This window comes from Podarcis raffonei, chromosome 16, assembly GCF_027172205.1.
Source record: "Podarcis raffonei isolate rPodRaf1 chromosome 16, rPodRaf1.pri, whole genome shotgun sequence".
In the NCBI taxonomy this organism is placed as follows: domain Eukaryota; kingdom Metazoa; phylum Chordata; class Lepidosauria; order Squamata; family Lacertidae; genus Podarcis; species Podarcis raffonei.
In genome coordinates this window covers 16,157,493-16,183,152 of record NC_070617.1, presented here as the reverse complement: position 1 = coordinate 16,183,152, position 25,660 = coordinate 16,157,493, and the positions used below count along the sequence as shown (strand labels likewise).

The following is a 25,660-nucleotide window of genomic DNA, read 5'->3' as shown; positions in this document are numbered from 1 at the left end:
TCTGAATACCAGTTGCTGGAAGCCACAGGATGGGAAAGTGCTCTTGTGCTCGGATCTTGCTTGAGGGCTTTGTATTGGGGCATCTGGTTAGCTGCTGTGAGAACAGGATGCTGGACTAACTAGATGGGCCACTCTCCTGATCCAGCAGGGCTCTTCTATATGTTTTTAATGTGTTTTAGTGATGTCTGTTGTACACTACCTTGGACAGGGTTCTGCCCTGAAAATGGGACAGGTTCCTTTGAATCTTTTAAATCACATGATAAGGGATGCACAGGTGACTAAGGACTGGCAACAAATCGTTACGAGAGCCATCTTGCAATCTTTACAAAAATACAAAGGAGAAAAATGGAAATGGTAGGGGAAGAGAGTCACACTCTCTTGCTGTCTCTCACAAACATCTGTTAAAATAATGGTTAACTTGAACCAGAACTTCAGGAAATTGGAAATCTTTGGCAAAAGGAAGGAATAAAATCTACATTTTTTGCGTATCTGGGATGGGTGGAAATAAAGAGCTTTTAGGAAGTTAGGGAAAATCAGTGGGATCCTCTTTAAGTGGCCTCCATGCTTCTCTAAAATGTCTGATTTGGCACGATGCTGCAACGTGACAGCAAAATGTCAGCCCAGAAGCATTTCTGAGATGGGGGAATCATAGAAGCCTAGAGCTGGAAGGTACCCCAAGGTCCAATAGAGGAACCTATCCCGCACAATAGAGGAGCCACAGCTAAAGAATCCCTGGCAGATGGCTACCCAACCTCTGCTTGAAGCAGAGTCCAAACTTCCAATGTGAGTCCAAACTCGCCATGTGTCCTTGGGCCAGTCATTGCCTCTCAGCCTAAAGGGTTGTTGTGGAGTTAAAATCAGGGAAGGGAGGAAACCATGTAAACCCCTTTGGATGAAATGTTGGGGCATGACTGTAGGAATGAATTAAAAAAAACGACCAGGAAGGCGCCACAAACGCTATCGGCTTTCTTCTGTCTCTCCCAGGACAAGCCTTCTGTCATCTCCCTCCAAAGACTGATTGTGCGAGACATTGCCAACCAGGAGAAGGGCATGTTCCTCCTCAGCAACACCCCGCCAGAGATGTACGAGGTGCACACCGCCTCCCGCGAGGAGCGCAACACCTGGATGAGGCACATCCAGCAGGCGGTCCAGCTGTGAGTGTTGTGGGTGATGGGGCCCAGCCCACCTGGTTGGAGGCTCTTGTGGGGATGGGTAGATCAGTCGGTCTATCAGCCAGTTTATTGATCCAGCCAACAGACCTCACAATAAAAACGTCCACACCCATTAACGTATGAAAGGAAGGGCAAGATTGTCGATCAGTCTCTTAGCAGATGGTGAAACACGGCCACATTTTCTTTGGATAAACATAGGAAGGTAGGAAGCTGCCCTTCTGCCGAATCAGAAAAAACGGGTGCAGAATTGTCCACACTGACTGGGATCTTTTCGCAGCCCACCCTGGAGGTGCCAACCTGGGACTTCTTTGTGCAGAGAAGTGGCTCTACCTCTGAATGATGGTCCTCCCCCCCCCCCTCGTTCCTTCATCATTGTCAACAGGAACTTAGCTACTGTTTCTATAACTATGTTACCCAAAAAAGAAAAACATAATATTCAGAAGATACAAAGGTGTTTCTGGAGTCACCAGCCCTTTCAGGAGGTCTCAATAAATCTCACAGAATGGTAGGGCATGGTTCACTGTTTCAGTTTCTTCTGGACCACAGGGGCATAACCCGTTAGAGCAGCAGGTGCCCCTAAACCTCCCACCCCCAAAAGCCGAAGGTATCTTGTCAGGTTGGAAGGTGCAGGAGAAAATCCCCTTCTGTATTTGTGGATGCATAAATTACGCAAATATTTGGCCCACAGGTTAACAGTAGTAGGGCTAACAGAACAATGAATGGCAAAGGTGAGCTGGTTTTATTGACTACTGGATAGATCAACTTATTTCCAATTTGCTTGAGCTTCACATTCATAAGCCCACTCCATCCTATTTCCACAATAATCAGTGTGGTTTTTTTAAAGAACCCCCCCCCCCCAATGGATTTTACTTCACATTCATTGAGCATGTACACTTTTAATTTTTTTTTTTAAAAAAACCCCACATTTTTAAATGCATTTTGGTACCATTTGTGTGTGTGTCTCTGTCTGTGTGTGTGCCAAATACCATCTCACCAAATTTGGAGCAGTGCAAAATTCAAATTACAGTCTGCACATCAGTCTGAGAGATGCCGATTAGGACGTTTTGCATCAGGTTTCAGAGAAAGAGAATTCCTAAAGTCTGGTTTGGATCTAATGCATGCCGATAGAAGATACAAGTTTTTTAAAAATTATTTAGGGGAAGGGCTATAGCTCAGCAGTGGGGCACCTATTTGATACACAGAAAGTCCCAGGTTGGATCGCCAGTCATGGTAGACCAGGGTAGGCAAATTCAGGCCCAGGAGCCAAATGCAGCCCTCCAGACCTCTTTCCCCAGTCCTTGGGTCTCCCCCCAGGCCATACACCCTCATGTGCCTTCCTCTGCCCCCTCCTCCTCTGGCTTTTATGTGGCTGGAATGTAGCTTCCTGCATAAAGGTGCGAGTTACATTCTTTGCTCTGCCAGGAATCTTAAACTGATCTTTTTTGCTGTCGCTTTGCCCACTACAGGTGCCCCGACCGGGCCGATTTCCCACTCATTGAGACAGAGAATGAGGCCTCTCTGCGGAAGATGAAAGGTAGGGCAAACAAAACAAGAACTCCTGGAAAGGGTGTTATTCCTGCTACCCACCACCTCCCCCCGGCAGCCATGTCTCTTCCTCCCTCGTGCAGATAAGATACTTCAGTGCGACCGGGAAATCTCCGAACTCCTGGAGGATAAAGTGAGGCTCTTCGCAGACATCCTGGCCCTTCAGAGCTGCAGCGAGGACGGGCCCCTGACCTGCGTGAACCCTCGCACCCTCTTCCGCACCGAGTCGTCAGATACCCCTCAGGGCGAGAAGCTGATCCAGGAGGCCGTCAAAGAAGGTAGCATGCTGTGGCACTCAAGGGACACTCCCCACCTTGGCCCAAGTCTCCTGCCTCCGATGAGGGGGTCACAGGAGGTACAAATAGGGTGTCCATAAACCACAGGTGGCTTGAGGGAGGAAAGAGCAAACGGGCTTCTTTGAGCTCCCAAGAGCTTGCATTGTCCCATAGGAAGACACGGCTGGCAGGCTAGACTGCTCAGCCAGCAGGTGAGGATGCTTTGCAGTGTGAGAGTTGTAGTCCAAAACAGCGGGTGCAGGGAGCACTGAGTTGACAAAGGCTGCAATAAAGTGTGACGGGTTGGTTGGAGATCAGGGGGGCAATGTTGGTAATCAGGCTTTATTGTACATATTAATACATTACGTCAAATATTACATGGCTTACTAATCAATCTGCCTCTCTTTCCCTTTGTCTTCACGCCCCCACCCTCCATCTCTCTCTTTACTGACAAAATGCCTGCGCAGTGGAACTTCTCAAAGATCTCTTCGTGGGACCCGGCTGGGACCGAGACCAGAACCATAGCCAGGCTCCCAACGGGTGCTCCAGCCCAAACCCCAACAATTCCACAAGTACGTGCCCCTCTTCCCTGCCAGTTTCCCCTAGCAAGTCTGTCCCCCACCCCAAAGTTCACCTTATGGGGCAGAGCAGCTCCCCTGCTGAGCTAGTCCTAGGGAAGGAATTCATAACCCCATGTGCTGAGCGACTCCCGTCGCCCCTTCTGGACTGTCACTGTTTCATGGGTAGGATTCAGTCACATACCAGGAAAATCGGGTTGTGCGATTAATTATTTTCATAATTATTGATCAATCTTATTGGCTGCTTTTTTCGCACAAAAAACCTCAAAGCGAGGTGGAACAATGAAGAAACAAACACATAAAAACCAGCATGAATCAAAACAGAAAAATCCAAAAGACAACCGTGTGCAGTTATAAATCCTTGAGGTTTAAAATTTTTGAGGTTTATGTTTTTAAATTTTGCATATTGTATATTTTATTGTGAGCTGCTTTTGAGACCTTCATGGTGAAAATCAGGATATAATCTTAAAGCTCCAGGGTGAAGGCTCAATAAACGGGTCATTCGGAAGCGACCTCTGTTTGGTGTGAATTTGGATAGTAAATGAATTTGCCCCAACTTGATTTTCTTTGCTGGCTAAATTTGCATGGAGCTAAGATTTGGGGTGGGGGTGGGGGAGGATCAAGGTGCCTGGAAAGGGATCCCCCCCTCTCACCTGGTTTCATCTATTTTCCTCCTGCAGATGGCGAAACCGGAACCATCAACGGCTCTCTCGAATTCATCAGGCTTGAGTCTGACTCAAATCAACGGGTGAGTCTTTTGGTGAGGCTGGTGGGGAGTTTGTGCCTGAGCTCTGGGTCTGGCCTGAAGCCTAGAATGGAGCAGAAGGTTCTCTTGGGTCAAGATGGATCAAACTGAACTGGGAGAAAGCAACGCCCTCCTGCCTCCCCAGCAGGAAATGATCTCATTTTCAATTAAGGAGAAACTGTAAAGTCATTTCTTACCTCTATGGAACCCTCTCACCACCATCAGTATTCTCAAAGAAAGCTTGAAAAACCAAATATTTTTTCTGCCCAGCAAGCCCAAAAGAAGTTTGTCCCTCACTAGCTGAAACATCTCAAGAGCTTTAAGACCTCCATTGGAGGTTTTCCCCCCCCAAGGGGGAAAAAATATATCCATAGCTTACTGATAGAACATCTGCTTTGCCTGCAGAAGGTTCTGGGTTCAATTGATGGTGCTTCTTGGTAGGGCTGGAAATGTCCCATGCCTGTAATCCTTGGGGAGCAGCTTCCAGTCAGTGTAGACAATATGGAGCTAGGTGGATATGTGATTTCATGGCCAGTTTTTCCAAGGTAGCACCTGACACAGTCTGTGTTGCATCCCTACTGTAGGATGGGAACGGCAATCAACTACAACAGAAAGTACCACAGGAGGTGAGTGGAACAGAGGAGACCTGGGCCAGGGGGCCGGGGGCTATGGGGTGGCGCAGCTTTGTTGGACTGATTGCCTTGTCGTTCCACCCCGCAGGAAGTGCTGCAGCGGCTCAGGACTCTGTACTCCCTTCTTCACAACTTGCAGGTCAGTGTGATTCGAGCCTCCATTCCAGGGCTCCTGTTCGAAGAGGATGCCGTTTGTTTCAGAGCTGTGTCTGCTAAGAGCTTGCATTTTTGGGTACAGCACAGTTGTATCTTACGTGCATTTAACTTGGCTGGTTGAAATTGCATGAGTTCAATGCAAGCAAGGCACAGAGCTTGAAAGCTCTTTTTGCTATGTGTCTGCTTCACGTGACCCAAGCGCGAAAAGAGCTTTTAAGCTCTCCACCTTGCTTGGGGGGCAAGGCCTGCTCTGCATGGAGACTCTGGGAGTGCTGGGGAGTCTCTCACTCCCCCCCCAACAACAACTGTCTGACTGCGGGGCAGTTCCAAAGTTTAGTTTAGGGTATGCACAATTTTTGTTTATACGTGAGGTGCTTGGAAAGTGAACCACCATGTAATGTGCAGTCATGCAGTATATCAAGGGTAGAAAATGGCCTGTTGCTGAGCCAGGTGACCAGCCCTGGAAGGCAAAACAGGAGCAGAATGTGCTTGCTTTTCACAATCCAGTTGTTGTTATATTAAATTTGTATACTGCCCTGCACCTGCAGTTATTCAGTTCTCTTCCTGAGGAGGCCCAGACATTTTCAGCAGCTTTCCCCAACCAACCTCATGCCTTCCAGATGTTTCAGACTACAATTCCCATCAGCCCCAGCTAGCAGGATCGTGTTGCCAGAGACTGGTGGGAATTGTAGTCCAAAATGGCAGTGCTGCCAGGGGCTGATGGGCACTGCAGTCTAAAACAACTGGTGGGCGCCAGCTTGGGAAAGCCTGGTTTCGAGTCCCCAGAGGCCAGTTTCTTCAATAATGGCAGGGCTACTGGGCAGGATTATATTTGGCTTGTCATCCTCACCTCTGTTGTAGCTGGCCAAGGATGCAAGACTGTGGCAGCACAACAGCCTTGCAATGCCCTTCTGGATATTGAGAGCCAATAACAAGGCCGATCAGGCAATCCTGCCTCCTTCTAATGGCGCCTCCCTCTTTGCTCCCCTCCAGGGCGTTGTGGCGCATCAGGACTCGCTCCTGGAGCTTCAGCTGCAGGAGGCCGGTGAACGGCGGGAGAGGCTGAGCCGGACCAACTCGCGCAAGGAAGGCTCCTCCTCCGCTGACCGGCAGGCCACCGACCTCTCGCTGCTGCAGAAGCAGCACACGCTGCTACAGGAGGAGCTGAGCCGCTGCCGGCAGCTCTGCCAGGAGAAAGTGCAGGAGGTGGCTGCCCTGGAGGTCCGTCTGCGGGAGAGCGAGCAGGAGAGGGCCCGGCAGGAGCAGGAGGCGGAAGAAGCACGCAGACAGATGGTGGCTCTGCGGCAACCCCTGGAGGCGGCCTGGGGGCGCAAGGGGGCGGAGCCTCGGAGGCGCAGCTTGCCTGCAGGCGACGCTCTGTACCAAAGCTTCACCCCACCTCCGGTAAGCACTTCTTCCCATTGAGCTCGAAAGCTTTCCGGTCAGCCTGGTATTTGCCAACCCAGCACTCTCCAGGTGCCTCCCATCAATTTGAACTAGCCGAGGATGGTGGGAGTGCAAAATGGCCATGCTGGCTGGGACTGAATTATGTTTTCTGCTATCTGCAAATAATAAAATACTTCTTTTTCCATCCCTAAGCCATTTCCCTTCAGGTATCCCAATAAAATCTCAGTAGGGTCCAATGGAGGGTTTCCAAGTCTAAAAATCAACGTAGGAAATAGAGCAAATGGTAGCAGAATAAACAGGGGAGGAGTGTTTTTGTGTTTTTGTGCTGCTGCCCCCCCCCATTTGCCCTTTTTTTTAAAAAAAAAAGATACTAGGTTCCCCCATTGAGATGCCTAAGTTGGGAGTGGGGAAACCTTGTTCCTTCCCTGAGCTCTGCACGAGGGGGCAGTGGACCCATTTTAAGGAAACTTAGCGTATTTTTCGCACCATAGGACGCACTTTTTCCCTCCTAAAAAGCAAGGGAAAATGTGTGTGCGTCCTATGGAGCGAATGCAGGCTTTCGCTGAAGCCTGGAAAGTGAGAGGGGTCGGTGCGCACCGACCCCTCTCGCTCTCCAGGCTTCAGGAAGCTATCCGCTAGCCGTGGGAGACCCAGCTCTCCCAAGGCAAGCGGAGCGCTGCATTAATCCCGAAGCTTGGGGCGTGCGGAGCTCAGCGCGCCCCAAGCTTCTGGGTGCCGGCAAGGTCTCCGCTAGCCGTCTAGACCTTGCCGGCACCCAGAAGCTTGGGGCGCGCTGAGCTCCGCAGCCCCAAGCTTCGGGATTAGCGCTCCGCTAGCCGTGTCTAGGCTGCGGATAGCAGCCTGCTTCCCGGAGCGTCGGGCGCCCTGAAAGCAGAGCGCCCAGCGCTTCGGGAACACATCCGCAGCCTGGCAACCCTGCCGGAGGTCCCGCAGGGATGTCTAGGCTGCGGATAGCAGCCTGCTTCCTGGAGCGTCGGGCGCCCTGAAAGCAGAGCGCCCGGCGCTTCGGGAACACATCCGCAGCCTAGGCAACCCTGCGGGAGATCCCGCAGGGATGTCTAGGCTGCGGATAGCAGCCTGCTTCCCGGAGCGTCGGGCGCCCTGAAAGCAGAGCGCCCGGCGCTTCGGGAACACATCCGCAGCCTAGGTAACCCTGCGGAAGGTCCCGCAGGGATGTCTAGGCTGCGGATAGCAGCCTGCTTCCCGGAGCGTCAGGCGCCCTGAAAGCAGAGCGCCCGGCGCTTCGGGAACACATCCGCAGGGTGGGGAGCCCTGCAGGAGTTCCCCGCAAGGCTCCCCACGCTGCGGATAGCAGCCTGCCGCCCGGCGGGCGGGGCGCCCTGAATCAGAGCGCCCCTCGCGCCGGGCAGACATCCGCAGGGTGGGGAGCCCTGCAGGAGTTCCCTGCAAGGCTCCCCAAGCTGCGGATAGCAGCCTGCCGCCCGGCGGGCGGGGCGCCCTGAATCAGAGCGCCCCTTGCGCCGGGCAGACATCCGCAGGGTGGGGAGCCCTGCAGGAGTTCCCCGCAAGGCTCCCCAAGCTGCGGATAGCAGCCTGCCGCCCGGCAGGTGGGGCACCCTGAATCAGAGCGCCCCTCGCGCCGGGCAGACATCCGCAGCGTGGGGAGCCCTGCAGGAGTTCCCCGCAAGGCTCCCCAAGCTGCGGATAGCAGCCTGCCGCCCGGCAGGCAAGGCGCCCTGAATCAGAGCGCCCCTCGCGCCGGGCAGACATCCGCAGGGTGGGGAGCCCTGCAGGAGTTCCCCGCAAGGCTCCCCAAGCTGCAGATAGCAGCCTGCCGCCCGGCGGGCGGGGCGCCCTGAATCAGAGCGCCCCTCGCGCCGGGCAGACATCCGCAGGGTGGGGAGCCCTGCAGGAGTTCCCCGCAAGGCTCCCCAAGCTGCGGATAGCAGCCTGCTGCCCGGCGGGCGGGGCGCCCTGAATCAGAGCGCCCCTCGCGCCGGGCAGACATCCGCAGGGTGGGGAGCCCTGCAGGAGTTCCCCGCAAGGCTCCCCAAGCTGCGGATAGCAGCCTGCCGCCCGGCGGGCGGGGCGCCCTGAAGCAGAGCGCCCCGCGCGCCAGGCAGACATCAGCCAGCCCCACAAGCTCGGGGGACAGCAGGGAGGCGCAGCGCCACTATCCCGCTGTTCCTCGACCTGGTTCGGTTTCCCTGACCTGCTTTTGGGGGGGGAAATAAAGGGAAAATTTTTTTCCTTTATTTCCCCCCAAAAAAACTAGGTGCGCCCTATGGTCCGGTGCGTCCAATCGTGCGAAAAATACGGTAAGTCTCTTTGAAGCTTAAATCTATTTATGCATAATTATTTATAACCTACCTTTTAGCTAAGACCCCTCTGGGTCCTTTCCAACTCTACAATTCTGCAATTCTGCAAAATCCTTCCAAGGCAGCTTAGCAGTAACAAAGACCCAGGGTTGTTTACTGCTTCTGCTCAGAGTAGGTCCACTGAATTGATTGGACTTGGGTCCATCGTGCCCATTATCTGTAATTGGCTACAACCCACATTAATAAAACCACAGTATTGAAAGGTATGTCCATAATGCCAACAGCTCCATCGGAACACACCCTTTTGAGGCTTTGATCCAGGTTCACCCCCTTCTTCTCTTTCTGACAGCAGAGCCGAGGAGGCGACCTGCTCTCTCCTGGCAGCCACTCCTTCCACCAGACCTTCGTCGGTTGTCAGCGGGATGACATGGCTTACCACGGTGCGCCTGGTAGACTCCAGGAGGGTGACCATGATCTGGAGGTGCTCCCCGAGGAAGGAGGAGGGGTTGCCCACCCACATTCTCCCCCTTCAAGCCCAAGAGGTGAGGGATGAAAGGTCTTTCTCTGGAGATGCTGCAAGCTGTGATGTCATCCAACTGCCCCTGCAAGCCAAGCTTTCCCTATGTTTAGGCTCTCCTGAGAGATTAAAATTGAAGCCAAACCCATATGACGCCAGGCCAGGTTCAAGGGCCTTGCGTTACTTTACAGCTTGGGTCCAGGATATTATAAGGACCTCCTGATCCCTCAGATCCCTGCCCAATCACCAAGCTCTTTGCAGGTGGCCCCCCACGGCTCAGATGCACAGGTCGTAACTGCTAGAAGCCACACAGTTGGTCCAAGCCTGTGGAACTCCCAACAGAGATTAGACAGGGAACCTCCTTGCTGAACTTTAGGCGCATGACAAGGACTTTCTGGTTCCAGCAGACATTTGAAGGTGATGTTCAGCTTTACAGTGAATTTTTTTCTCTGCATGGCTTATTTTTATATACACCACTTAGAAATGCTAATTATTAAGTGGCATATAAATGCCTTAAATAAAATCAAATAAAAGAGGGATTTGCTTTTAAATGGAACAGCAGTCAAGGGTTCATTGGCATGGCCAGCCAAGTATCCTGTTGCATAAGCTGGTATAATCTTTTGTAGGTACCTTTTCATCATGGTCCTGTAGCTTTTTTCCCTTACCCTTTGAGCACTTATTTATTTACTTACCTGATTATTTTCCATATCTGTACATATGTCCATCGGTATATGTTCTTTGGGTGGCCCTGCACAGAGCAACAAATAAAATACAATAATTAAGATACAAGGTTCTGTCTTGGACCTGGTGTTGTCCCACATCTCTATAAATGACATGGATGAAGGAATGCTCATCAGATTTGCAGCTGATACCAAACTGAGAGATTTCCCCTCCCTCTCAAGGTATCAATGCTCTTTGCCCTAGTAATGTAGACTGTGCAGTATTGAGTTTGGACATGTATGAATATTACATTTTGAGGTTCTAGATTCAGATTCTAAACATTCGGCCAAATTTGCACGCAGATAAAGATCTGATGCGAACGTCCAGGTGTGAGAGCCAAGTTGTCTCTGCAGAAAAGACCCGCATTCTACAGTCGATCTGCTTTTTCTTTACCGTTTTTGATCTTCATTAACGGCCGTTATCCACCACTGCCTTTTGAGATAACAAGGTCTTTTTTGCCTGGTTTCCAGATTTCCAGAGGATGCAGGACATCCCTGAGGAGGCCGAGAACACCCAGGAACTGAATGTCGGAGACGGCGGCTCCTCAGAGAGCTAGATGGTGTGGCAGGGTGGGGTTACGTTGGGGTACCACTGCCCCCAACCAAACTCCAGGTTTCCTCCAATCAAAGCCATGCCTGGAACTTCAGGGACTTGGAAAGGCCACACCAAGCTAACTTTGGAGTGGGCTGTGGGCGGGTAAGAGGGGAGGGGGTAGCGGGAAACCACGCCCTGAGAGTGGGGAGAGGTGCTGGGAACTGGGTCACAGCTCTCCCCTGGGGACCGCCGCTTGATCTGTGGCCTTGATCATTCCTCATTGATGGGCGATGGGGCAGGGGGGGGACCACCTTCTTATTGCCCCACAGGGCGTCTTCTTCAATTCAGATTGCGGGGAGGGCGGGGGATGACCCGGAGAGTTCGGGTGCCATGAATACCTGGGATGTGGCTGATTCCGAACCCCACCCCACCTCTGTTTAGTTGAACTTTATTTATTTTGGGAATGGGTGGAGCCTGCCCCCCTCTCCTTACAAAGAATAAGTTTTAAATTATTCTTTATTTTGTTTTATTGCTTCTCCATGGGTCTCTGTGCACAGGGCAAGAAGTAGTGTTTTCTGCTTTCCTGGCCAACCTCTGCATCTTGAGAAGGGGAAGGAGGAAGGTCTGTCAACCCAAGACAGTCCATATGAGTCCACAGAATTCTTACACTGCATGTGTCCCAGCACCAGGTTTGTGTGCCTGGTGTCCTTGGAGTTGTGGATTTAACCCCTCATCAGGGATTCCACCCCCCCCCCCGGTCACACACACTTTGAATCCAGTATTTTATCTGGATAAGACACACTCTACCTACCCCGCTTCCCATTCTCTCTCTGTCTCTCTCACACACAAATCTGCTACCAAGGCATTCCTCTCTCCCTGTGACACACAGCACAAAGAACAAACTTTCTAATGCCTCTTTAAAGGAACACTCTACATTACAAATTGGCAAACCGGTTGCACATACACCGGTTGCAGGTTCCACACACACACACACACACACACACACACACACACACACAGTTTCAGGGTTCATAGTGGTGGCAGGAAACAAAGTGCTTCAGTAGTAAATGGTTGCGCTCTATGTCAAGGACCTTCAGTTCCAGAGAATGTTGACCCAAGTGCTAAAACAGGGGAACTTCCTTTGGGGAATACATCCAGAAGCCCCTGATTTATCTTTATAATGATTCAAGCTGCTAAAGCTCAACAATTCATCGCTCCGAGACAGGCCTCGGGAAGGCTGGTTAACACAATTGCAGTTTGCAGGAGACTGAGATATTGCAAACATCTGACAACTTGATACCTGCCAGATATTTTGGACTTCAATTCCCATCAGCCCCATGGTGCACAGGCTGGGAATTGTAGCCCAAAACACCCAGAGGGTATTGCACCCGCAAATTCTGCATTACAATATTGCGGCCCTTAACATTCCAAGCAGAGCCTCTGCTGCTTTGTAAAAATATGTCGACACACTGCCTCCTAGAGGACAGTAAATGGAACGACTGCCTCTCAGATTCTAAATTTTGCCCTAAAGCTACTCAAAATGATGAGGAGGACATTTGGGGAGCAGACACGATTCCTCCTGGCTGCCCAACCAGGCTTGCCGTGTTATTGGAGGGAGAATTTTTCCCAAGTTATGGTGTTACCTGTAGTTTGCAGGTAATGAAGACTGGGCCCTGCTGTATATTGGGGGAGGGGCAGTGGAAATTTTATTTTTAACTCAGTCTAGTGACTTCCTTTCTGTACCAAAGCTAGGGATTCTTTACAGATATCTGTCGGGGGGGGGGGAGATTTAATCCAGGGATTATTATTTTTTTAAAGAAGTCCCGGAGCTAGCTTGATTAGGCTGCAGCTCTAGACTTTACACCATAACACACTCCACTGAAACAAGCAGGGATTTCAACCCAATTTGATGATCCATGGAGAGTTAGCCCTAGAGCAGATTACACAGCAGAAAATTTTCTGCCCAAGGTGAATATGATTTGAAAGGAGTGGTTACGGAGTTTGTAAATGAGCTTCCTTTTCTTCCCCATCTTATAAAAAGAAAATTGCATGCACACCTCAAAATCCCTGAACTATTTCAGGGAGAGGTATGTATGTACGTATCCAGTGTGGAAAACCCATTTTGGATAACAAAAGTTTTGATACAGTAAAATGCTGCTCCCTCCTCAAATGCTGCGTTTCTGATGGCAAATACATCCCCCCCCCATCTCTAAAACTCAATGGATGTTCTCTCCCCCCGCCCCACTCCCATTTTTCCAAAACATCTTAGAAAAAGACACATTGGGTTGTTGTTTATTTGTAAAGGTAATTTAAAAAAATTAAATCCTGCTGTGCTGACCAATAACACCTCTTAATAGAAAACATTAAAGAAGAGGGAGTGATCGCTACAAAGGACTTTTTGTTTTTAAATTAATTCTCAAGACTGATTTTTATAAATATATATATATATTATATGACGAGAAAAAAATGGTTTATTGTTTCCTGTTGATTTAACTTGTAAACCGAAAGGAGAAAAAAAAAGGCTAATTAAAGAAGTCAAAACCAAGAATGTCTCGACTTTGATGGGGGCTGAGTTTGGGGCGGGGGGAGGGATTAAGATGGCAATTTCATCCAAGACCAAGACATAAGAAAGAAGAGCCCTGCTGGATGAGGCCAATGACCCATCTAGTCCAACATCCTGTTCTCACAGTGGCCAACAACAGTGGCCAATGGGAAACCAGCAAGCAGGACCTGAGCACAAGAGCAAATCTGCCTTTTCCAGCAACTGGGATTCAGAAGCATTGCTCCCTCTAACTGTGGAGACACAGCTGAGCCACTTGGGCTAGTAGCCAGGTGCTGATCCACACCCTTCTGGAAGTACCTGCAGAAAGGGACCCTGATACAGCTTGCCTTCATAGATGTGCTTCCACCCTCCTAATATATAAAGCGCTATATTGGCTTTCCAGTCAGCCAAAGGCGTGGTTGCAGCCAAGGTGAATACAGCAAGCCCTAAAGTGCTTTCAACAGTGTATAGCGGGGGGAGCAGGGTTCAAAATGATCCTTGGTTTGGGATTGCAGGTGTTTCAGGCTAGGAATGTTTCTGCTTTCATCCAGGCGCCCTACAGATATTTTGGACTATAGCTCTCGTCAGTCCTTGTCAGCACAGCCATTTTGGGCTGCAACCGGCTGGGGCTGATGGGAACTGTAGTTTGAAAGATCTGGAGGGCACCTGGTGGGCAGAAGCAGTCTGAATGCCTGGACCAGGGATAAAGTCTCCAAGTCGATCCTTCCTGACGGTTATATTTCCGTAGGTTTGCTAGGTTCCTGGCCTTCAATCTGGCTTTGTATGTTACAATTGTAGAACAAATGTTAGCCTGACAGCAACTATTAATCTTATGGGGCCCAAAGGCCTGCCTGAATAAGCCCAATCTAGTTGCATACATATTTGACTAGTCGCCCAAGAATGTGGATGGTGGTGGGTACGAATTCAAAAAAATCGAACTTCCCGTTCAAAGTGGCAGGCAGGTACACTGCATCCCAAACCTGCTATCTCGAATCAACCTGTTAAATCAGTTGCTTTAAAGTAGAAAAATAAGCAGAAGTTGGAAAGAGGTTGGTTGGGGTGTGTTTGTTTGTACAGAAGGGAAGAACGGAGAGATAATATAGAAGACCAGTGCCCGGGTGATTGCAAAGATAAAGGGCACCGTTTTCCATGTTTGTCAGAGAGAAAGAGGAAATTAAATGCTACATCAAACAAAAGTAAGGGAGGAAAGCAAGAAGCAGGCAGGTAATTAGAATAACCAAGTTACTCTTGATTGCTGGTAGCAATTTGCTGCTAATTAGGCCAGGCCAGTTGGAAGCTGGGAGTTGGGCCATTTGTATCTTGAGGAACAGCTTTTGGTCATGATGTTGCAAAGCAATTTGCCTCATCTGGACAGGGCTCATTTGGGTTGATATAGTTGTACTACAATTTTGATAATAATAAAAGTTGATCTCCACCTGCCTGTCCCTGACTCTGGGTTGGGGAAGATGTGCCACTGAATCATAGAATTGTAGAGTTGGAAGGGATCCCAAAGGTCTTGTCCAGGGATGTCCAACCGCTCGATTGCGATCCACCGGTCAATCGCGGGGCATTCCTGGTCGATTGCGTAATTCTTAAATTATCCCACCAAAAGAAAAGAAAAAGGGAAAAAGCTCAACAACTTTGCTGAAGCCTCCCCAGAATAAGCTCGACAACCTTTGTCAATCCAATGACAATCCAAAGCCAGTGCTTTTATAGTGGGAGTAGATCGCAGTCTCTTGGGAATTGGACATCCCTGTTCTAGTCCAACCCCCCAGCAATGAAGGAACCACAGCTAAATTGGAGAGGGGGAGTTTGGAATAATGAAAAAGCCCAGCCTAAAAATCAAAAGGGAAAAAGAATCTGGGACACAACCAGGATATTCACCCCAGGAGCCTAGTCTCTGAGGCAGCTGAAGAGTGAGATCTCTGGTGGACTTTCCTTGTGCCTAATATGTGTTTTTTTTTAAATGAGGAGCTGACTCCACCTGGAGCGCAAACACAGCACAGACTGTGGAAATGGAAAATGTGCGGCTGGTGTTTTCTCAAGAAATCTCTGCTGCCCCGCCTTTTGACTCCTGTAATTTAATTTCTCTAAACAGGAAGCCCGGATTTGCATTTATTGTGTTTGCTCCAAACTTTATTACTGTGATTTCTCTCCTGTGATGGATCTTTGTCACGACCTTCTCTGGACTGCTCCATACACAACACAGGTTGTGGGCAGCTTATTCGAGTGATCTGCTTCTGTTTCCCTTTCTCCTTGAGGTCTCCTTAGGCAGCATGTCTACGCCACCACAGCTCAATGCTGCCCAGTCTCTGCCTGCCTTGCAAAGAACATATATTAAAAACTCCCATGAAAATTAAAAATCATGGATCATGATTGTACTTTTTATCCAAAGAGAGAGTGGGGCCACCACATTGTCCCAGCGCCACATTGTCAACACAGCAACCCTGTGAGGCAGGCTAGACTAAGAGGCAGCAGTCTGGCCAAGGTCTCCCAGTCAGCTTTTCTGACATAAAGGAATTGAACCTGGCTGTTGTGGCAGCCTCTGCTGAGTTGAAGTGTTGAACAGACTTTGGGTAATAATTAAACTGATTTAAACTGTGAAAAAGGCGCAAAAACTTCCCAAAAAGAGCACTTGCATTGTGTTTTTATGTGTTAAATGATATTCAGCGCCGGTTTTAACAGGGTTATTTATTTAAAACACACACGCGCGCACACACACAGAGAGAGCATGTTTTATTAGTATCACTTTTAATTTATGCCATGTGTCACCCTGGGTCCTGCACTAAGAGAAAGGCAGGATGCAAATAAATAAATAAATAAAGGAAAGGATTTATTTATTTATTTATTTATTACATTTATACCCCAGCTTTCCTCCAGGGAGCTTAAGGCGGTCTACATACATATCCCCCACCTTCCCCACAAGAAAACAACAGCCCTGTGAGGTAGGTTAGGCTAAGAGGCAGTGAGTGGCCTTCGATGTCACCCAGTGAGCTTTGTGGCTGAGTGGTGGATTTGAACCCTGATCTACCAGGTCCTAGTCCAGCATTTTAACCGCTACATCACACTGCAAAGTTTCTTGTTGCAGAGAGAATGGAGTACTTGCATTTACGTTGGGGTGAATGGGTGACAGAGAGAGGAAAAGAGTGAAGTCAGGGTTTCAAGGTGGCCCCATGCAGGTCTTCCATATTCACATCAGACATGGCTGGACGCCAGGTAATGGACTCCCATTGGAGCCTTGAGGCTTCTGCTCCACGTGCAGAGCAGAGACGGTGGGGAGCAGCCCTTCTTGTTGGTGGAAGGAAAAGTTATGGCTCCCCACCCCTCCAAGGAACGTCTCTGGCCCATTCCCAGGGATCGCTTTACCTTTTGATAACAGCGTTTCAGGCCAATAAATCTTGAACTCAAAACAGCCCATAAATCTGAAGGCCAGGTGTGGTTTTGACGTCTACCATCATCCAAGGCAAATGTCTGTGGGGCGGCAGGATCTTCCCTTCTGCCTGACTGCAGTTCATAAATGAATGTTTATATACTGGTTGCATTTGCCGCCCAACTTTTTTCTCCAAAGAGCTCAAAGAGGTGTGCGTTATTCTCTCTAGCTTCCTTGTTTAACCCCCACAACAACCCTGTGAGGCAGGTTAGGCCAAAGAGCAGTGACTGGCCTTCAAGGTCACCCAGTGAGCTTTATGGCCAAGTGGGGGATTTGAATCCTGGTCTCTCTCAGGTTGGAGTCCCAACGCTCCAACCACTATGTCATGCTGCCTCTTGAAAACAGTGAGACTGTCTGGATAGGAAGGCTTCCTTCTGGGGGCCCTTTGCTCCTCTCCTCACCATCTGCCCCTTCTCCCTGCAAAAGTGCCTTTTTTAACGCTGCCCCCTCCTCCAAAATGTGTTGAGCACCACTGCACAGATACAGGGAGAAGAACACCCATTGAAAACTCTGGGGGGCCTTACCTGGAAGCCCATTGGAAGTAATGGGATGAATATCAATTTTCATGGCAAGGCTTCATTGAAATAAATGCAAACTTGAATACGGAATGTGATGAAAACCTGACAACATGTTAAGATCTCATTTCAGTCGCTTTCATAGAATAAGAAAGTAGAAAGTTCCCAACACATAGGCTTTTGAATTGTTCTTGGTGCTGAAGGTGCTAACCCTGCTTTGCTCATATGTAATTAATGTGTAATTAATAAGAGAATATTCTGGAGGTCAAGGGGAAGAGAAACCTGTTTTCATGTCCGTTGGAGATTCTTATACCCTCCCAGCATTCCTTGAATCCTGTGCCAGGCCCCAAATGGAGATACAGGCTGGGTATTTTTTGATGCCAATAACTGCGTGTGGACTCTGCCAATAAATGTGCCTGCTCAACTCTGCCCCAAATCATATTTAATGTTAAACCGCATTTCCTGCAGCACTGATTTATCTACCTCTTAAAAAGTTCAAAATTTGAGTTCACACCCCACCAAGTGAAAACTCTTTTTTAAAAAGCAGAGGAACCCCACAGCTGTTCTTGCATGGTGGGGCAGACATTTGCCAACCTGGTGCCCTCCAGCTGTTTGGGAATGGAGCTCCTATGAGCCCCTGAAGGGCTGGAGGTTGGGAACAGTCCATGGAGGGGCTAAGAAAGACCCTCTAGACCATGGGTAGGCAAACTAAGGCCTGGGGGCCGAACCGACCCAATCGCCTTCTCAATCCGGCCCATGGGCGGTCCAGGAATCAGTGTGTTTTTACATGAGTAGAATGTGTGCTTTTATTTAAAATGCATTTCTGGGTTATTTGTGGGGCATAGGAACTCATTCATTTTTTCCCTTCAAAATATAGTCCAGCCCCCCTCCCCAAGGTCTGAGGAACAGTGGACTGGCCCCCTGTTGAAAAAGTTTGCTGACCCCTGGTCTAGACTGAGAGTCTGGAGAGCTTTTGCTACAGCAGTCAATATGGGGTTAGCTGGACCCATGGGCATAGGCAGGGGGGACAGCTGTCCCCCATCAAGTAAATAAATAAAAAACCTAACTGAACAATTACGTCACAGATACATCTGTTCTGCCCCCCACAACATAAAGCCTGGCTACACCCATAGCTGGACCAGTGGAGTCTCACTCAGCAGAAGATAGAGACTTATATTTGTATTTTAAACGTAGACCTTCCCCTTGTTTCTAAATCTCACCACAGCTTGCCCGGGACTCACTGGGAGAGAGGACTTGGAAAATACCCAACTCGGGACCTTAGTTCCGCTGTCTTTCAAATGGAATTTCAGGGTGGTTGTGAGAGGTGAACATGGGAAGCAGCCTTATACCCAGTCAGTCCATCTAGCTTAGCATTGTCTACACTGACCGGCAGCAGCTCTCTGGAATTTCAGACAGGATCTCTGCCAGTCGTACCTGGAAATGCCAGCAGGGACTGAACCTGGGACCTTCTGCATGCCAAGCAGGTGCTCTCCTGCTGAGCTGTGGCCCTTGGCCAGGGTGAAGTCAGGGCTCTTTCCATGGGACCAAATTAATGATTAACGGTGATAAAGAAAGGAAGAAGCTGCTTTGGAAATTAAAGCCGCTGAGGGGAATGTGGAAGAAACACTTAAAGCTCTGAACCTGCTTTCTTGGGTGTAAGTTCTGTTGTGGGCTTGTTTCCAGGTAAATCTACCTGGGATCTGCCTCCAGGAGATAACTGAGGAGTCAGGAGGGAGGGGAGGGACGCCATTTGAGTATAATTGGTTCACTCCAGACAAGTTTAGCAGCATTCAATGGGCCTACACTGGAGTAAAGAAGCCCCCCCCCCCGACTTGGAAGGGGTGTGTCAACTGTTCACCACAAAACCCTCTCAGTGACAAAGGGAATAAATGGGTTTGTTTTTTTTAATTGATGGGAAGAATTGAAATATACATTGTGAGGGAAAACTTTATAGCTGGCTGTTTCCCCAGTGTCAATGACCCCCCCCCCCCGGACCCAGCTGCTATTCAGGGAAATGTTTGGGTACCTCAACTGGGCCTGTGTTTTTCTCTCCACAACTCCACAGGAGTGTCAGGTGCCATTTAGATCAGGGAAATGGTGCAGTGGAAAGGGTTAAACAGCCCCCTCCCGGCTGCCACTCCTCAGGCCCCGTCTGGCTTGAAATGACAATAATTTTAAAAGTCAGGACCTCTGTTCACAGATTCCCCACATCCAGTTTTACTGCCCATGGTGGGAAGCATTATAATATTGTTGCCCATCACCCCAATTTCTGAGCAGTGAGAGATTCCAGGGGTTCCAGGTTTTGTGTTTCCTTTGGAAATGAGGCACAGAAGAGACTGTGGTGTCTTTAGAATATATGGTTTATTTACACATATACAGCCTGAGCCTAGATGGAGGGGATCACAAGACCCGAAAAGGGTCTTGTTTCTCACATAGCCGCAACCTTGGCTTCATACAGAAATCAAACATTGCACTCAAACATTTCTTTGACTCCATCTTGCTGCTTTCCTTTTAGGTCACATCACTGCAACTCAACTCTAAACTCAGGCTTTGGCCTAACAATTTCCAAGCTGCTGTCTCACACAGACACCCTTTGTTTCTCTAAAGCGCCCATCACCCAGGCTATCAAATCATCACAGAAAACTAGCCTGGCTTATATTTTAACAGGGGTTAGAAGGATCTCTGACATTCAGCTTACTTCCTCCCCTTGTAAACTCATAAGAATCTCTTTGGCCAATTTCTGGCGTGAAATGCTACAGAATGAGGAATTTGACATAACTAATCTGGCCATAGATGATGACCCTGAGGGGGGGGGGATCTCAAGGTATCTTTCTGACCTCCATTTCTCATGATTAGTTCTAAGCAGGTAGGTGCAGGGGCTCAATCCTGCCTAACTATCATAGAAGTCCTTTCTTTTAACCACAGATGCATAGTAGCAAGAACGCCCTCTGCATATGGTCAAGGGAGCTCTGTTATGGCGTCATAGGTGCCAAGGCTGAGCACTGGCCACAGATCCTTTGGGGGGGGTCAGTTCTGGAGACCCCCAGCTCAAAGAAGCCCCCTCTAGTTCTATGATAACAAAACTTTTCTGTCAGGTCAGAAAATGATCACGAACCGGTTTTCCTTGGCATCCAGGAATCTTTGCCCCGGGGTCCTTCAGTAATTCAAGTGTTTCCTCCAACTTGCAGAGGGTCACATGAGCATTTCTACCCCAGGGATCAACTCCACTTCGGTGACTGCGTTTGGCTCCTTGGCTCTCGGCTCCAAGATGGTGGAGAGGGTAGAGTCTTCCTTCTCTTCACTGTGAGAGATCTTGCTGGGGTTCCGAGACGGGGTACGGGGCAGAGCCACCAACACACCGTCCTCCCAAGTCTTGCGGGAGGAAAAGTACTGGTAGGAAGAAGCCGCAGAAGACAGCCTCTGGAAGATCTCCTTTGTGGCTTCCCGGAACTCCTGGCGCATCAAGCAGTAAAGGACAGGATTCAGGCAACTGCTGCTGTGAGCCAAGCAGGTAGCCAGGGGGAAGATGTAATTGTGGAGGAAGTAAAAGGCATCCCCCCTGGACACCACTTCGAATTGGACCAGAGCCCCCCAAAGAGTGATCGCCTGTTTGGGGAGCCAGCAGACAAAGAAACATCCGACCACCAACTGGACGGTGGTGGCAACCTGGTTCTGCCGGTTCGGATTGCTGCCTTGGACTTGGTGGGCCTTGAGGAGCTTCAGGAGGAGGAGGTAAGACGTCAAGATGACCACCAGTGGGACCACGAAGGTGAACACTACCTTCTGGAGGTGGTAGACGCCCAAGAGACGAGTGGTGGGGAACTTGTAGAAGCACAGTTTCATGCCGCCGTATTCCACCACTTTTGTGTAGATTGGTACAGGCATGGTGGCCACCAGAGCCAAGGCCCAGAGAGCCACAGTGATGCATTGAGCCACGCGGGGGGTCATCCTCGACCCGTCCTTGAGGGCCGAAGCCACGGACCAGTAGCGCGTGACACTCATGGCAGTCAGCAAGAACACGTTGGCGTGGACACTGAGGGTGGTGAGGGAGGGGACAGTCTTGCACATGGCCTGCCCAAAGGGCCACTTGTAGTCCAAGGCGATTTCCGTGGCCCAAAAGGGAAGGGTCAAAGAGAGCTGGAAGTCAGCCACCGCTAAGCCAAAGACGAAAATGTTGATGACCGGGGTGGGCCTGCCCTTGTGGGTCCAGATCAAGTACATCACGAGCCCATTCCCCAGAAGTCCTACTGAGCAGACCACCGAATAGATGAAAGCGATGAACATTTGCAGGCCAAACGAGATGTCTGGCGATGAGGTCAAGGCACTGCCATCCCCCACGAGGTCGAAACCTCCCATCAACGACCAGTTCCCAATTCTGGGATCCGCGAGGCTGCTGTTCCGCTCAGGCTCCCGGAGTCCGCTTGCCTGCATCTTTGAGATTGGCTGAAATCCTGCGTTGCCGCCGTGGCTGGGACCCTTGCGCCGGTCAGGCGTGGCACGTGCTGCTTCTCTCACGGCTGGAGAAAACGTCATCCGTCAAAACCTGCCGAAAACTGATTGCCATGGCTTGTTTGCATAGCCAGAGCAGAGAGGAGCCGGCCGTCGAATTCTCCCAGGCTGCGAAGGTTGGTTTGCACAGCGGGGAAGCTTGAAAAGTAGCCTTGAAGAACCCAAAGTCCATTCTTCCAGAGCCTCCCGGACTCAGCCGATGAAGAGAGCAAAGCGGTTGAGCTCCCAGGTCCTTCAGTCTTCCCCTTTGAGAAACAGGGGACTTCACTGGCATCGATGCCTGTCTCTCCCGAGTCCAGGCTGGTGTCTGTCCCTTCCTTCCTTGGGGAAATGAGAAAAAAGGATTAATTGGCAGAGCTGAGAATGTTCTAACCACGCCTTGTGTGATGGTGGACAGCCCCTCATTTAGATGGGGTGGGGCAGGGTTTCTCTTGGAGGAGGAGGAGGGCGGGGAGTAGAAAGTCCTGGCCTCTCTTCACGTGGGGTTGTTTGAACTCTTTGCTCGGTTATTTATCTTCTCTGGCACACCAAGCTTTCTTTGTGATGCAAACCAGCAGCAGGCGTAGAGGGAACTTTGAGTCAGGCCTGACGTGGCTGGCAGGACCCTGGACAAGAAGCAAGGCATTCTGGGAAACCTCTGCTGCTCTTATCGAAGGGGCTTTGCAGAAAGACCGCTTCCCAAGGAGAAAGGAGAAAGCTGCATTATCCCTCAGCCGTGCTTCGATGCTGGGGGGCTTGCAACAAAATCGCCTGAGAGAAGAATGGGCCTAGCTGAGTCTCTGCAGAGTGCCTCTGGGCTACCACAGAGTAGCCAGTTGCCTCAGTTTCCCTCACACATGTAAGATATTCACAAGCTGACTTAGATTCGCCACTTCTGGGGGTGATCGTTAATCAAAATTTCAGCCGAGTTTTGTTTCTGGTGGCTAAAAGCATATTCTAATGGAACAAGGAGACTTGTCATTGGGTCGGCCTACCAAGGCTTTTGTGTAGCTGTGAGTAGGAGGAATTGTGTCAGGCGAAGCTTTCGTTGCCTCTCATACAGGGAAGAGTTGAGAACTCCACTGAAGACACCGTCAAATGTGGTGTAGTGGTTAAAGTATTGGACTAGGACCTAGAAAAGACCAGAGTTCAAATCCTCACTCGGCCATCATGAAGCTCACTGGGTGCCTTTGAGCTCAGTCACTGCCTCTCAGCCTAACCTACCTCACAGGGTTGTTGTGGGGATTAAATGAGGAGGGGGAGAATAATGTACACCATCTTGGAACCTGCAAACGCTTCCTCCAGCCACCCAAGTTGGGTGTTAGCAGGGAACTGATTCACCATTTTCTTTGCGACATTTAGCTCTGCTGAAAGAATTGCCTCTGGCTGTGATGCTCCAGACAGATAATCTGCCACAGACGCCTCCAGTGCATTCCAGCCAGGAGGAGATGGTTGGATGGCTTTTGTGCTTGTTTCGGAGGGCGGGCTGTGCATATGCCACAACTGAAACTGCAGCATGTGGTTAGACTTCCAGAGAAGCCCCAATAGCTTAAAAAAAAAAGAAGTAAAGAAAACCAAGTTCCTAGTCCCTATGGTGACGAGCAAGGCATGCTTGAAAAATGCATTGGAGAAGCGTTTTCATAACATTCAAGCCTCCAAGGGGTGCCTGAATGAAGTTGTCATTAAGTGGGGAGAAAAAGTGCCCTGCATTCAGGGGAGTCTTTAGCATATGCGCCGCTGGGGTGCAAAGATCCGCCCCGCGCCCCCAAATTTAGTTTAGCCCCCAAATTAATTTTTATTATGCTTGTGTCAGACACCACACTTATGCCTTATCTCTTGTTTACAAAAGAAGGGAGGGAAAAGTACCAAACTTTTTTATTTGTTCATTTAGCACCGCTGTTAAGAATGACAAGCACCACCGCTGGCACGGTGTGGGGCATCTTTCGTAAATGAGTGCACAAAGTCAAAAGCCCTTTAGGAAAACAGTAGGTATACATTTTGGTAATACCTATGTATATATGTATTTTGTTTTTCTAGCTTGATCAAAATTATTTATTATTTCATAACAGGTAGATAGTTAAGAGCTTAGGCGGCTTCAGCTGCGGGCGCCTGGCATCCCCCAGAATTCGGCGCCTGGGTGCCCCGCACCCCTTGCACCCCCGGGTAAAGACGGCCCTGCCTGCATTGCTCATTGCCTCACCCCACAAGGCAAAATTAACACATATATTTAGATGCATACTGGCTGGCTTTTGAGATCTCGGCACAGAATTTGCCAAAGCTTTAGACCAGGGGTAGTCAACCTTTTTATACCTACCGCCCACTAATGCATCTTTCTTGATGGTAAAATTTCCTTACCGTCCACCAGTGCTTGATGGAAGGAGGAGTCAGCTTGTGCTGTAGAACCCCCTACCGCCCACCTAGAATCCTGAAACGCCCTCTAGTGGGCAGTAGGGACCAAGCTGACAACCCCTGCTTTAGACAATTGCAACCTGCAACAGAATGTTGCAGCATAGCCTCCTCCTAGCCGGAGTGCTAGGTCTCAGCCAGCCAGTCAGAGGACCCCGCTCTTCCCTCTCCCTTGCATTCCCCCTGCCTGTGGCTACTGAGTGTGCTCCGTCCTCATTGGATTGTTCTGGGGTAAGGAGTTGTTGTTGTGCCCTTAGTGTTGCGTTAAAAACTTCTGGAAACTTCAGGGTTCCCCCAGGCCCTCGTGGAGGCAATGGGCCTGAAGACTTACCCCATTATTTACTGGTTTGTCCAATGGGTGTGTGTGTCATCACTGGTCCCCCTTATGCTTATTGGCTATTCCAAGGCTAGCCAGTTTGGTGTCCGCCAGATGTTTTTGATTGCTATGCCCAGACCATTCAGTCAAGAAGGAGGCACTTTTAGTGGGTCATTCCCTAGACCGGACGAATAGGGTATGGCCTGCTCTTGGTGGGTGTTGCACTCTCTCTGAAGGAGCAGGCATGTAGCTTGGTGGTGACAACCCTTAAGTTAGACTACTGTGGTGCTTTGTATATGTGGCTGCCTTTGAAGGTGGTTCAGAAAATCCAGCTGCTGCAGCATTTGGTTGCCAGATTGTTGACTGGAGCAGGGCAGTCTGAACATATAAACATCAGCCCTGGAACAACTGCACGGGCTAACAATTTGTTTCTGGGCTCAGTTTGAAGTGCTGGTTTTGACCTATAAAGCCTTATGTTGCTCAAGATCTCAAGGACCACCTCTTCGCATGCGAACCAACCAGCATCCTATGATCATCATCTCCACGTGCCCCCTCCTTGAAAGAGCCATAGGGTTGCAACACGAGGACAGGGTCTTATCAGTGGTGACCTCCCCCCAACTTGTGGAATGCTCTCTCCTGGAAGACACCCTTGGCATTGCCTTTATCTGTTTTTAGGAACCTGGCAGAGACTTATATATTCAAGCAGATTTTTGGCCCTTAATTTCATGGCCTCTTTTAGTAGGGTGGGATCAGGAAGTCCTGATCCATTTATCTACTTAGCTGTGCTTTTATATTTTTATTATATGTTCTTTTGCTGTAAGTCATTTTGGGACACTCTGAGAGAGAAGTCACTAACTAATGTAACAAACACAGAAATCAGTGGCCAGACCTGTTTGATTTCTGCCTGCTATATTTCTATTACAGGAAACTATCCTGTAATGGAACGCGGGTGGCGCTGTGGGTAAATCCTCAGCGCCTAGGGCTTGCCGATTGCATGGTCGGCGGTTCGAATCCCCACGGCGGGGTGAGCTCCTGTCTGCGGTCCCAGCTCCTGCCCACCTAGCAGTTCGAAAGCACCCCTAAAGTGCAAGTAGATAAATAGGTACCGCTTTATAGCGGGAAGGTAAACGGCATTTCCGTGTGCTGCGCTGGTGCCGGCTCGCCAGAGCAGCTTCGTCATGCTGGCCACGTGACCCAGAAGTGTCTCCAGACAGCGCTGGACCTGGCCTCTTAAGTGAGATGGGCGCACAACCCTAGAGTCGGACACGACTGGCCTTCGGGCAGGGGTACCTTTATCCTGTAATAGAAATATAGCAGGCAGAAATCCAACAGGTTTGGCCATTCAGGTGCTCAGCTCAGGAAAAGAAACTTGGAGATTCTAC

At 49.8% G+C, this 25,660-nt stretch overlaps 2 protein-coding genes across 6 annotated transcripts in view; one reads left to right on the top strand and one right to left on the bottom strand.

The window, feature by feature from the left end:
• The window catches only part of ARHGEF2 (Rho/Rac guanine nucleotide exchange factor 2), a 96,876-nt gene extending 85,288 nt beyond the window's left edge, over positions 1-11,588 (top strand). For 4 of the 5 annotated variants that reach the window (XM_053368149.1, XM_053368152.1, XM_053368151.1 and 1 more), the window contains 10 exons: positions 985-1,154; positions 2,639-2,706; positions 2,801-2,995; positions 3,460-3,564; positions 4,251-4,318; positions 4,900-4,941; positions 5,036-5,086; positions 6,097-6,507; positions 9,160-9,352; positions 10,518-11,588. In XM_053368149.1, the coding sequence (XP_053224124.1) occupies positions 985-1,154; positions 2,639-2,706; positions 2,801-2,995; positions 3,460-3,564; positions 4,251-4,318; positions 4,900-4,941; positions 5,036-5,086; positions 6,097-6,507; positions 9,160-9,352; positions 10,518-10,603 (1,389 nt within the window). In that variant the 3' untranslated portion in view covers positions 10,604-11,588. The remainder of the gene's footprint in view (positions 1-984; positions 1,155-2,638; positions 2,707-2,800; positions 2,996-3,459; positions 3,565-4,250; positions 4,319-4,899; positions 4,942-5,035; positions 5,087-6,096; positions 6,508-9,159; positions 9,353-10,517) is intronic. The other variant, XM_053368148.1, reaches the window with a different exon arrangement.
• Positions 11,589-19,410: 7,822 nt separating this feature from the next.
• LOC128403986 (relaxin-3 receptor 2-like) lies at positions 19,411-22,247 on the bottom strand. The gene has a single exon (XM_053369206.1). It carries the CDS (start codon positions 21,599-21,601, stop codon positions 20,261-20,263), a length of 1,341 nt encoding a protein of 446 aa, XP_053225181.1. The 5' UTR covers positions 21,602-22,247; the 3' UTR covers positions 19,411-20,260.
• Between the last annotated feature and the right edge of the window lie 3,413 nt (positions 22,248-25,660).